Source organism: Amphiura filiformis, chromosome 1 (genome assembly GCF_039555335.1).
Source record: "Amphiura filiformis chromosome 1, Afil_fr2py, whole genome shotgun sequence".
NCBI classification, from domain to species: Eukaryota; Metazoa; Echinodermata; class Ophiuroidea; order Amphilepidida; family Amphiuridae; genus Amphiura; species Amphiura filiformis.
In genome coordinates this window covers 40,824,727-40,838,068 of record NC_092628.1, presented here as the reverse complement: position 1 = coordinate 40,838,068, position 13,342 = coordinate 40,824,727, and the positions used below count along the sequence as shown (strand labels likewise).

At 39.4% G+C, this 13,342-nt stretch overlaps 1 protein-coding gene across 1 annotated transcript in view; it reads left to right on the top strand.

Annotated features, from left to right (window-relative positions):
* The window catches only part of LOC140160138 (uncharacterized), a 35,176-nt gene extending 23,511 nt beyond the window's left edge, over window positions 1-11,665 (top strand). The window contains exons 9-13 of the mRNA XM_072183419.1: window positions 3,300-4,328; window positions 4,650-5,771; window positions 6,561-6,791; window positions 10,234-10,458; window positions 11,200-11,665. Of these exons, the coding sequence (XP_072039520.1) occupies window positions 3,300-4,328; window positions 4,650-5,771; window positions 6,561-6,791; window positions 10,234-10,458; window positions 11,200-11,210 (2,618 nt within the window). The 3' untranslated portion in view covers window positions 11,211-11,665. The remainder of the gene's footprint in view (window positions 1-3,299; window positions 4,329-4,649; window positions 5,772-6,560; window positions 6,792-10,233; window positions 10,459-11,199) is intronic.
* The last annotated feature ends 1,677 nt before the right edge of the window (window positions 11,666-13,342 follow it).

Sequence of the window (13,342 nt, the reverse complement as noted above, 5' to 3'; positions counted from 1 at the left end):
GTGTAAGGGAAATGGTCAGAAAGTTGGCCCCTAAAATAATCCGCGAGCGGCATTGGCAAAAGAGGCATTGTGCAGGCTGCTAGGAGACACTCTTTACGCGCTTGTTTCTTAGGGGCTATGCAATAAATATGAGCCCTGGAGGAGGGTAAAATTGGGGGTTAAGCGATTTTTGCCAGGAGGCATTTTTGATAAATTGGAAATTTGACTCCCGGTCCATAATTATTGCATTAAACTTACCATACAAAGAAATCTGGTCAAAACTTTCTCAACATTGTCACACCGGATAGAAAAACGAACTTACTTTCTTGTATTTTTACTACATGTACTTCAATGGGATATTATTTGGTGGTGTGCCTCCAAATAACACAGCAAGTTTATAAAGCGTCCGTCGTATATTTTGTGAGAATCGCGATACCGTCCACCACTATTATAGGTCACGGTGAATGGTCAATCTTAGACGTCTAAGAAATCTTAGACGTGTAAAATTTTAAGCGTGTAAAATCTTAGGCGTCTAAATTGGCCACTAATTGAATATGCTTAAGATGATCGGTTGTTTGTGATTTCTGGCTCTGTGATTCGTCGATAAGTTTGCCGCGAAACTCTCAGACGTCTAAGATTCATCTTAGGCGTGTAAGGTTAGGCGTATTGTCTTACGTATATTTTGAAGGTATCGGCCATCCATACCGAGGCTCTTGCCACGCCCATGTACTGTTTGAATTGAGGCTGATCACATTGAAAAATAACACGTGTAAACATCAAAAACGTTTTGAATTATCAATAAAGCATTGAGAATAACACTTATTCCACAAAAGTTATCACTCAGAACGCTACTGACCATCCTCTATTGTTATGCATAGTCGTGCTAAAAGTCGATCGATACATGTTGAAATCAGCACAATTTAGAGATATACCTTCTTGCTTTGTAATTTTTTTTTTCGCTCAAATAAAAAACAATAATTTTTTTTCAGTAATATCGGATAAAAACATGGTGCTTGCATATACCTTTAAAAAATCGCAGTGTCAACATTAGGCATGAAATTGTGTCTTTTAGTGTAAGATGTTTTATTTTTATAGGCCTTAACTTCGCCCGTGAGGTTTATTTTTTAACCTTTAAACACGAAAATGTCTCAAATAATTCAAAAAGTGTATATATGTTATCAAGCACTATTTTATCAGTCTAAATCCGTTGTGGTTCGACAGTGAACCTCATTGTAAGGCCAAATAAAAAAGAAAGTATGTCTCAGACATATTAAGGTTAAAAGGCTAAGTGCTATGCGTTTTTTTATTTTAAAATTTTTTTTTTAAGAATATGAGATATGCGATATGCGATATTTTTATATATTTTTTTACAGTCAAGGCACAATATTTATGTACTTTTTGATATTCAAATACAGAAACATAGTAATATATAGGCCTACACAATGAATAGTTGTATTTGTCTCTTTTACAATCTTGGCGGAATGTGTACAAAAAACAACAACCAAACTGCAAAAAAAGGCAAAATTGGATCGCTATACATACTGAAAAAATGAAAATAGGGGCAAAAAATAAATAAATAAAATTACGGCCAACGCGTAGCACTAAGCGCTAAATTGGATTTCACATAGCAATGCGCGCGGGTGTCTGAGACAAACATTCTTTTTTTCTTGGCCTTAAGTACTGGTTTTTAAAAAATTTTTATAACGATATGTTATAATATAATTATACTAAAAAAATTCCCCCATGTGAACCAATGTATACGTGGTGTAACGGTAAGTATCTTGGACTGCCACGGAAGTTCAATTCCCACCTCCGGCAATAATAATTTTTTTCTTCACATTCATTTTGAAAATGTATACATTGCACTGGGAAATATATTTTGTGCATATTTTTCTGTAACGGGGCCAATAGAGCTAAAAACGCACCTCGCATTAGGAAACGAATTTGGAGAAAACCTTCTGTTAATAAAATACTATGTTGAGCCACCAGCCTGGGTGGCTCACGCTCTAGTAATTTCAGATGATTGAGCTCAGTAATACATCAAAGAATGTCTTCCAATTCATGAAAACAAATAGATAATCAGATTATCGGATTAAAGCTTAGAGGGACGGTCTTGCTGCTCAGCGGGTGTTTGCAATTATCAGAAGGTTTTCTCCAAATTCATTCTCTAATGGGCTCGGGCGTCCAACGTCCAGGCAGTGTTGCCGTCATATTGTCTGTTTTGTTTACGCTATTGGCTGTTGCCGCATTAAATGACTGTCGGCCACCATCGTCTGGTATAACCCTGATTTTTTTCTGCTTCAAGTATTAGGAAAAGGTATTCAGAATCTGCCGGATGCCAAGAAGACAAATTTGAGTAAATTGAGTTATTGAGGTCTAAAGTCACATTGGCATTTAAATGCTTTGATCAAGTTATAAAATATCACACGTCTGGTCCCAAGGAATAAAAAAAATTCAATGGTCATATATCTCCAGGATGCCTAATTATTAATGAGGTAATAATGTTCCAACAACTCTATAGAGTATAATATAACCTTGACAATTCAGAGGTCATCATTAAATCTAGATTCTGTTCATGTAGCTATATTTTTTTCTCTTGTCATGACGGACAATTTGAGACTATTCTAATTGTACTTCGAGCATTTTGAACTAAAGGAAGAACTTGTATATAGTATTGCATAACGTGATTAGATTATTTCAAATGTAATCCCCCATGTGACCTTTGACCTAAATAACTCAATTTGCTCAATGATGCCTTCTTGGCACCCGGCGAATTCTGAATCTATATGCCCCTAGCTTTTACTTAACGTAACACAAATGTATTGGTATGCAACTGCACACCCATGAGGCTATTTTTCATCAGCTAATTATACGGTATATTCAGTAGAGCTTTTCCCAAAAATGTCACTATTACGTATGTGGTTCCTCTGGTATCATCAGAAAACTCTCTTCTGCACCTCACATCACATTAATCATTGTGTGGGTTTTGAATGTCTTTTCAGACATTTCTGTTCCTTTTTAGCTCTTGTGCTTTACATCCCCTGACATGTGTCTGTTGTTTCAATTGATGAAAATGTGACACATTTTAGAACAAGAGTACATATAAATATCGATATTAGACTTGATAAAGGGTATCAGTAAACTTGTTAATGTATGGTGGCGCTTTTTAAGTTCTTTCAATAAGCTACAAGAAATCCAAATCTATATACAGTAGTAAGTTCTGAATGTTCAACACAAGAACATTCAGGACTTATTACATGAACTTTTTTTAGGTTATTATCCAAATTAATAGTTTAACTTGTATTGGGTTTTATCTACAGACAATGGATCAACAACAGAAAATTTGACGACAATGACACAACTTACAACTCTTACCAATCCTGTCAGTCCTGCTGAATCAACTACAGGAGAAGGAGTAACACAGCTTCAATCTAGTACTACTCCTGTCAGTTCAGCTGAATCAACTTCAGGAGAAGGGGTAATCCCGTCTGAATCTACCACTCCTGTCAGTCCTGCTGAATTAACTAGAGGAGAAAAGGTAACCCAGCCTGAATCCACCACTCCTGTCAGTCCTGCTGAATCAACCACAGGAGAAGAGGTAACACAGCCTGAATCCACCACTCCTGTCAGTCCTGCTGAGTCAACTACAGGAGAAGTGATAACACAGCCTGGATCCACCAATCCTGTCAGTCCTGCTGAATCAACTACAGGAGAAGAGGTAACACAGCCTGTATCTACCATTCCTGCCAGTCCTGTAAAATCAACTACAGGAGGAGAGGTAACACAGCCTGTATCTACCCCTCATGTCAGTTCTGCTGAATCAACTACAGGAGAAGAGGTAACACAGTCTGTATCTACCCTTCCTGCCAGTCCTGTAAAATCAACTACAGGAGGAGAGGTAACACAGCCTGAATCTACCCCTCATGTCAGTTCTGCTGAATCAACTACAGGAGAAGAGGTAACACAGCCTGTATCTACCATTCCTGTCAGTCCTGTAAAATCAACTACAGGAGGAGAGGTAACACAGCCTGAATCTACCCCTCATGTCAGTTCTGCTGAATCAACTACAGGAGAAGAGGTAACACAGTCTGTATCTACCCTTCCTGCCAGTCCTGTAAAATCAACTACAGGAGGAGAGGTAACACAGCCTGAATCTACCCCTCATGTCAGTTCTGCTGAATCAACTACAGGAGAAGAGGTAACACAGTCTGTATCTACCCTTCCTGCCAGTCCTGTAAAATCAACTACAGGAGGAGAGGTAACACAGCCTGAATCTACCCCTCATGTCAGTTCTGCTGAATCAACTACAGGAGAAGAGGTAACACAGCCTGTATCTACCATTCCTGCCAGTCCTGTAAAATCAACTACAGGAGGAGAGGTAACACAGCCTGAATCTACCCCTCATGTCAGTCCTACTGAATCAACTACAGGAGAAGAGGTAACACAGCCTGTATCTACCCTTCCTGCCAGTCCTGTAAAATCAACTACAGGAGGAGAGGTAACACAGCCTGAATCTACCCCTCATGTCAGTTCTGCTGAATCAACTACAGGAGAAGAGGTAACACAGCCTGTATCTACCCTTCCTGCCAGTCCTGTAAAATCAACTACAGGAGGAGAGGTAACACAGCCTGAATCTACCCCTCATGTCAGTCCTACTGAATCAACTACAGGAGAAGAGGTAACACAGCCTGTATCTACCCTTCCTGCCAGTCCTGTAAAATCAACTACAGGAGGAGAGGTAACACAGCCTGAATCTACCCCTCATGTCAGTTCTGCTGAATCAACTACAGGAGGAGAGGTAACACAGTCTGTATCTACCCTTCCTGCCAGTCCTGTAAAATCAACTACAGGAGGAGAGGTAACACAGCCTGAATCTACCCCTCATGTCAGTTCTGCTGAATCAACTACAGGAGGAGAGGTAACACAGTCTGTATCTACCCTTCCTGCCAGTCCTGTAAAATCAACTACAGGAGGAGAGGTAACACAGCCTGAATCTACCCCTCATGTCAGTTCTGCTGAATCAACTACAGGAGGAGAGGTAACACAGTCTGTATCTACCCTTCCTGCCAGTCCTGTAAAATCAACTACAGGAGGAGAGGTAACACAGCCTGAATCTACCCCTCATGTCAGTTCTGCTGAATCAACTACAGGAGAAGAGGTAACACAGTCTGTATCTACCCTTCCTGCCAGTCCTGTAAAATCAACTACAGGAGGAGAGGTAACACAGCCTGAATCTACCCCTCATGTCAGTTCTGCTGAATCAACTACAGGAGGAGAGGTAACACAGTCTGTATCTACCCTTCCTGCCAGTCCTGTAAAATCAACTACAGGAGGAGAGGTAACACAGCCTGAATCTACCCCTCATGTCAGTTCTGCTGAATCAACTACAGGAGGAGAGGTAACACAGTCTGTATCTACCCTTCCTGCCAGTCCTGTAAAATCAACTACAGGAGGAGAGGTAACACAGCCTGAATTTACCCCTCATGTCAGTTCTGCTGAATCAACTACAGGAGAAGAGGTAACACAGTCTGTATCTACCCTTCCTGCCAGTCCTGTAAAATCAACTACAGGAGAAGAGATAACACAGCCTCAATCTACCACTCCTTTCAGTCCAACTGAACCAACTTTAGGAGAAACGATAACCCCGTCTAAATTTACCACTCCTGTCAGTCCTACTGAATCAACGACAGAAGAAGAGGCATCCCATTCTGAATCTATAACTACTGCCAGTACAGCTGCACCAACTACACTGGAAGTGACTGGAGGCTTGACATCTGCATCATCAACGCAAGGTATAATTATTAAGAACTTCATATTAATTCTTGGTCAAGGATATAGGAGGAGGAAAAACTCCTCTGCATTGAATATTAGAACCGACTGTGATGTTTCCTTTCACTCTCAATGTATTATTACATAGCACATGCTGCTTTTTTCAATAAACTTCTTCCACCAGAAATATGCAGTAAATAAAAAAATTCAAAGTAAAGTATACTTTTAAAAATAGTGCTTACATATCTTTGACGGTTCTTGTTGAACAGACCACCTTTATGGTCTTGTATTGAGTAGGCAATGGATGTACATATGCATCCCAATATGGAACCTGAGGGTCTCACGAGTTTCTCTTATTAAATGCCGCATTATCATTCAGCAGTCACAGCGAATGACAGAAAAATCACAGTGAATATGCTGATCAAACGCAAGTAGCGAACGTTCCAAACGATTTGATGCTGGTAGCGATATGCGGGCGACGTCTGATCGGTAATCGCTTTTCCGATCAAGCGACGGATGTAAGCATGAAAAGTGTCAAAAAAGTAGATTTATGTACAGTATACCTAAGAAAATAGTCATTGCATATCTTTACATGTTTATTGTATTTTATTATTACATTTTGTTTATTTGCCTGTTGCCGTGTTTGTTTTTAATCTAACCTTGAAAAAACTTCGAATTATGATTTATAATTATTACCTAAGGTAATAAATTAGGTAATAAATGCCTAGGACATGAATAAACATGATAAAGTTAGAGTAGTGGCTGTCCAAATCTCGAGGTGACATTTTATTGCTCTTTTATTTCCTACTCAGATCCAAATATTATATATGAAGCATGGTTAGAAGTATACCATAAGGAGCTTCAAGTGGTTTGGCCTCGTAATATACCGGCAGATGGCTTTCACATTGAATATAAATTGCATGAAACTGATATATGGAATGACACATATGCCGAGGCAAATGAAACAACGGTAACGTTGAAAGATCTAACACCGAATTCAAAGTACGAGGTCCAAATATCTACTAGGCACAATATCTCGACAGGTTTGTGAAATATTTTGAGTTATAGTTTTGGCTCAATGGCGATGTTAAAAGGATCTATGGAGAGGCTGTCGCAGTTAATTACCCAGAAACACAAAACGTTTTAAAAAGTTTAATCCTTGGTGATTACTCATGATTCGCACCCGTACAGAAAGACAGTAACACAAGTTGTCTAAAACAGCTTGATTTTTGTTTGGATTGGCAGGGATGGGCTTCTCCAAAGGCGTTCTAGTTTCCAGGAAGCTGCCCAGGCTAGTGTTTTTCTTCTTTTTAGGTCTCCAACACTAGAGCCCATCTTGGAACCCAAGTACTTGAAGTCTGTGACATGGTTGATGGTACTACCATAGACTTCAAGTGATGGTTGGGCGTTACAGTTTGCAGTCATATATTCTGTCTTAGGTGCGCTGATGACAAGGCCTAGATATGCTGCTGCAGTTGCAGTCCTAGTAAGCTGTGACTGGGCCCGGGCTATGGAAGATTCCAACAGGGCAATATCATCAGCAAAATCCAGGTCATTCAGCATCCTAGAATACTTGCTTGACCGACATGGGTATGTAAAAATTTCAGCGTCAAGTTGATTTCTTCAGAAGGTAGTCTACCAGGATAATGAACAGCCTGGTAGCTTCTCAGTAAAGGATCAATGTGAGGTCGGATCCTGTTAAGAAGGATCTTGTTGCACACTAGAGAGAGGGGTCGCCTTTCTTTGGTAGAGGAATGATTACATTTGTGACGTGAGAATACTTCCATACAGAATTCGAAAATCATATCAATCATGCTACCCCCTCCTCCCTGGAGTGCTTCAGCAGTTATAGTACAGTCCAATGCTCCTGCCTTGTTGGTCTTCATGGCTGCTTTTGCTTCGACTACTTCTTCACGAGTTGGGGACTCAGTGATAATAGGAAGATCTTCAACAGCTGGGGCAGGAAATTCCATTCTTCAAGCAGTTCATGGTCACTGGTTTGGGGCTGACCCATCCCTCTTTTTGACTTTCATCCCTTTCCTTGAGTTCTTCCCAGAAAGCGAGTGTATGATTTTCCAGGTGGTGGTGTAATTCCCCATCTCGTCGGCCAGCTTCAGGTCTGCTTATTAAGGGTAGCAAGCTCATCAGATTTATAAGAGTTGTTAAGGCTGGTGTTCAAGTTCCTCCATCTTTCTCTAGATTTACGAGACTTTGAAACGGAGTACCGCTTTTTGGCCTCATCCCTTTCAAGTTTAAGTCTGATGGTTGCATCTGATACGAAACTTGGCAGTCCGCATGGCTCTTGCTTTCCAATAACTTTCTCAGCAACTTCACGAACAGCTGTTTTGAAGGTCTTATACCTATCAGAGATGGGTGTGGCGTCATGCATGCTCAAGACCTGGAATCTATTCGATAGCTCCAGCTGAAATTCCATATTTGTATCAGGATCTTGCAACTTCTTCCAGTTGAAATTTGGTCTCTTGCAAGGTTTTCCTTTGCTAGGTCGCAGATTGGATGGATACAAATTCAGAGACGGTTCCTGGGTTGAGAGAATCTCATCTGTGCCGGTCTGAGATTGTACTCCTGGCAAGTGTTGAAAAGACGCTCACCATTGTTATTGGTTGAATCGTGGTTGCAGTATGGAACAATGACCCAAGGATGGGAAAGATGACTATCTGTTCCAATTCTGGCATTAAAATCGACGAGGATGAGATGGATGTTGTGCCTTTTCATACCATCCAGGTGGTCAGATAGAGAAGAATAGAATTCCTCCTTGTCATAAGATGTTGAGCACTCAGTGGGTATATACAACAGTGATGCTAAGCTGAGGGTTACCATGGAATGTTACAAATAGTATACTCTCGGAAACAGCTTCAACACTCTTAAGACATCTGTGAATGTGTTTGGACATGACCAGACCCACTCCTCTGTGCCTTTGCTTGGTAGCAGAACTGAATATCAAAACCCAGTTCCTATCGTCTGACCAAATTTCATCAGTTGGGCTTGATGTAATGAGACGATGTTCTTGAATCTCGGCAATGTCAATGCCGGCATCAGCACAGCCCATTAATAGCTGATGGATTTTTCCTTGTTGATTTACAGTATGGACATTATAAGTAGATATTACAAGAGGTTTGAAGGTAGACAGGCGACAATAATCACGGTCAACAGTTCGTGAAGTTGTGCAGAATTCCCGCTGGTCCGTCATGGAGTCATCTACCCTTGGTATTTTTGAAGATTTGATTGTAGTTTTCGTAATCATAGAGTTTGCTGGAAATTATTTTGGTCCAGTCCCAACAGCTTTACGGGTGATCAGCCCTGTTTCAGCCTATTTCTGGACACACAGCAGCCGAGATCTACCAATATGCAGTAGTTCGCCCCTGATCTGGAACATGTTGGCCAGTGTTGGAAGGTTGAAAAATGATGTCATGTTCAACACCAGCCTAATGACCGTTGAAGTATATCTTCCTCTTCCGCTCTTTGGCCCATGATGAAAATTCGGAGCCATTAAGATAGGCTACTCCAATGGTTACTTTCTCATCATGATTGTGTCACTGGCTGTACTGTATACATCTTTACAGGATCAAAAACAAATGGCCAAGACATTTGAACATACTGGTCGTTGGATCTGATGGTTTCCTCCACCCTAAAGCTGGCATAGTATTCAGCAACTGAGCTAGGGAGGCAGAGGGCGCTCATTCCCTCACTCTGGTAAAATACCAGCTCGCACCTGGGAGCACCCAATGGGAAATCCAACACCAGAAACAGCACGTTAAACACTGATTCTTTGCAATGGGGTTGCAGGTGTTGGAAAAGGTAATTTTCAGTTCCCCGACACAGCAGCAGTGTCTACCTTTCTGGTATGCACTCAGAATGTTTGAATTGAAAGTTTGAATGCCCTCTGGGCCGTATGTAATAAACTTACTTTGCACAAAGAAACAGCGTGAATCCATTGGAAACCAGGAATCCGAGCAGTTGTTTTTGTACCGTAAGTTCTTTACATTTGACTCCAGGGGGCCTTCAAACTTTCTGAGTATACGTTTAGGTTTAAGAGCCATATTTGTAAACTCCTCCCATTTTTTAAAAATTGGTATGTTGAAAGTGTATTTCACCTGTGACGAATGCCAATTGGTTAAGGAAATATCGCCCGAAACCCCAAAAATTTGATAATAACAGAACAATGCTGCATAAAGTCTAAACTTGTGTCCCGACAAAGCTCAAATTCAGCCTCCCTAAATCCGCCATTTTAGATTAATTCACTACATTATGAGCACCATAATAAAAACTCATGAAAAGCACATTTTCTATCAAACAATTATTTTACACCATCTCCTGACACGCCCCAATTAATATTTAGACCATGCAGTTTATACAGACCCCTTCCAGACAGGGCAATATCATCAGCCAAGTCTGTATAACGTTATAGTGGCAGTTATGTCCAAATCTCGAGGTGAATTTTTATGTGCTCTTTTATTTCTTACTCAGATTCAACTATTATATATTACGAATGGTTAGTAGCACAGCAAACAAGACTTCAAGTGTATTGGACCTGGCCATCAGAGGTTCCGGTAGATAGATTTAAGATTGAATATAGATTGTCAGAAACTGATACTTGGAATATCATATATGCCGAGGCAAATGAAAGAATGATATGGCTACAAGGACTAACCACTGGGGAAATGTATGAAGTACGGATACTCTACTATAAAGGTTTGTGAAATATTTCAGTTATATTTTGGGCTCACTGGCTTTGTTGCAAGGTGCTTTAAAGAGGCCGGTACTGCTAGTTGCCCAGGTTCACTAGGGTGGTCCTCGTGGGTTTTTAGCAATTTCTGTGTTAAAATCATTTATGATAATGCTAACAATGTGGTCAAAAATCGTAGACCGGTATGATATTACAAAATGCAGAGGAAAACGAAAGAATGATATCATTGGATGGACTAACCAGTGGAATGTATGACATACGGATATCTATTATTCCACATGTCGCTACTGTCATGCCAACTATATAGTCCCGCCAATTTCAGGTTTTTGGAATATTTTGGTTATAGTTTTGGCTCAGTGGCTTTGCTATCAGATTCTATGATGAAGCTGGTTCCGTTAGTTCACTAAGGTGGCCCGCACGTGGCCCGTACGTTTTCCAGAACTTTGTGTTAAAATAATTGATAACAGTACAATAATTGTGAGTACCAATTTTAGAGCAGTAAGATATTAAAACACTGCTTTTGAATATTTAAACAAAATCCATATCCAGTTCCAAATACATCTGAAAAGACCCTCCTTTCATGCAGAGTGTCTCCTCCTTTACCCATATGATAATTATTTTCTTTTCTTTCTTTTTTTCTATAAAATAGATCAATTGTTATTCTTTTTGAGGCTATAAGGCTTTATTTAGCATTTTTGAGTCGTCAACAAAATAATTCAGAATAGTTGTTTTACTTATTTCAACAGGTTCCGACTGATTGTTCAGACCACGAAATTAAATGACACTGCTGCATAGAGGACTTCAATCCAGCTAAAATACATAGTGGAAAGAGGCATAATTTGAGTTATTTTAAGGTATAGAAATAGTATAAGGTCCAAAGTCACAATTTTGAGAAAGTAGTAACTAACTACAAGTTTGGCGGAAAATGTTGCCACACCTGAGCGTTAATTGGCCAACATCCTTCCCCGCTCCCATACTGCAATGTTGATTTGGACAAAATCGTCATCATGTTTACATTTCAGTCTCCCAACATTGAAAGATGGGGTGGGGAAGGGGAGAGTCTAAATTGAACGTGCCTGCATTTTTGCAACTATTATACAAAGATAATGAGGTACTGTCATATATTTAGCTCTGGCGATTGCTTGATTTTAACACTAGCACGTGCTGGTGTGGCAACGAATTTCCGCCAGGGTTGTCGTTTTGCGTCTTCAGAATATAAATAGTGGAGGCGCCAGGAAATTTTCGGAGGGGGGGGGGGCAAAGTGAATTTCAGGGGGGTAAATCAACAAATTTGTTGCTGGAAAAAGTGAAAAATTTCGTAATTTTGGGGTTTTACGGGGAGAATCTCGGGGAATGAATGGGGGCATTCCCCCCCCCCCTATGCCCCCTGGCGCCGCCACTGAACATAAATATGCAGTTTTCGTCGATTTGGAAATTTAAGATGTTATGGTGGACGAACAAAATTGTCATGGAAAATCAAGTTGGTCGCACCGCTCATTTTGTCAGAAATATTCTGTGCTAGTTGTATCCTTGCATCATTTCCTTTTCTGAAAATGTATACTTGCATGCACTTTCTTTAAAAGATAAATACAAAACAATGTCTAAAATTTCCCACTTCCTGTTCGTATAAGGACTTTTAGTATGGTGTTATGAGGACCTCGTAGAAATTCAGTCTAGGGAAAACAAAAGTCTGTTGTAATAAGTTTCAAGTTGAGAGTAAACAAATTGCTAGATTTACCTGGATTATTACTGTACTCACCGCTAGGTGCACAAAATCAGCGTAACCCCCGAGTATTACTGAAATTTGGGAACCAAAGAAGAACAGTGGCAGTGCATTGATTGGTCACCCCAGATTAAATAAATCAATAAATCAATCAATCAATCAATCAATCAATCAATCAATCAATCAATCAATCAATCAATCAATCAATAAATAAATAAATAAAGTAATTAATTAATTAATTAAGTTCCAGAGTAATTAGTTAGCAATTAGTAATTAATTAATTAATTTAGTTTAGTAATTTGTGCAATTTTTTGACTTCCATCTGCATAATTAAGTTTTATTTAAAACTTTCAATTTAGTTTGGTTACATAATTTGATTCCTTATTTAGCTATTGATTTAAAACAATGCGACCAATTGATGCAAGGAATTATAAGCTAGTAAGGAATCATTGCTATGAGATCCAGGCTGCCACTATGCGGTGTCAACAAAGTATTAATTTTTTAACAGACATGTAAATGTCTGGTAACAAAATAGTAAAGCCATTGGTCCCGTGTACAGAAAGAATCATCCATGTGCACGTTAAGGGGGTACTACATCCCTGACCAATTTTGTGCCTATTTTTGCATTCTTCTCAAAAATTATAGAGCATTGGTGACAAGTAAGATACAGGGTTCACAAGAAATAACTCCCCCTAAATTTACAAAATATTTCGTTGCATAACTTGACATACATTTGGTTGATTTGAAAAATTTGAAAATCATTTTTTGTTGGTCAAAAATTATCACATTTTCCAAAAATGATGCTTTCAGAAAAAGTTGCACTTTTCAACATCCTATACATGTAATGTACAAAAACGTTCTGGATATCAACGTGATCAATGTAAATTGTTAGTTAATTTGTCTTAAATTTTATGTATCCCATTACTCAGCCACCCATGCAATCATCTTTCAGTATAAAACAATGATTCATTGACATGAATTTTGACATGAATGGGGTTTTCGGTCGGTGTTTCAAAAATGGTAAAATCAATATAGGAGTAAAAATAAGGTTTGCAGTGTGCTGCTTATTTTTCTCGCTGGCTTGAAGAGATGAAAAATATATTTGCAAATTGTAGACTGAAGCAGTTGCAAAGATCTATAGCAACGGATCTCTTGAATAAAGGCGT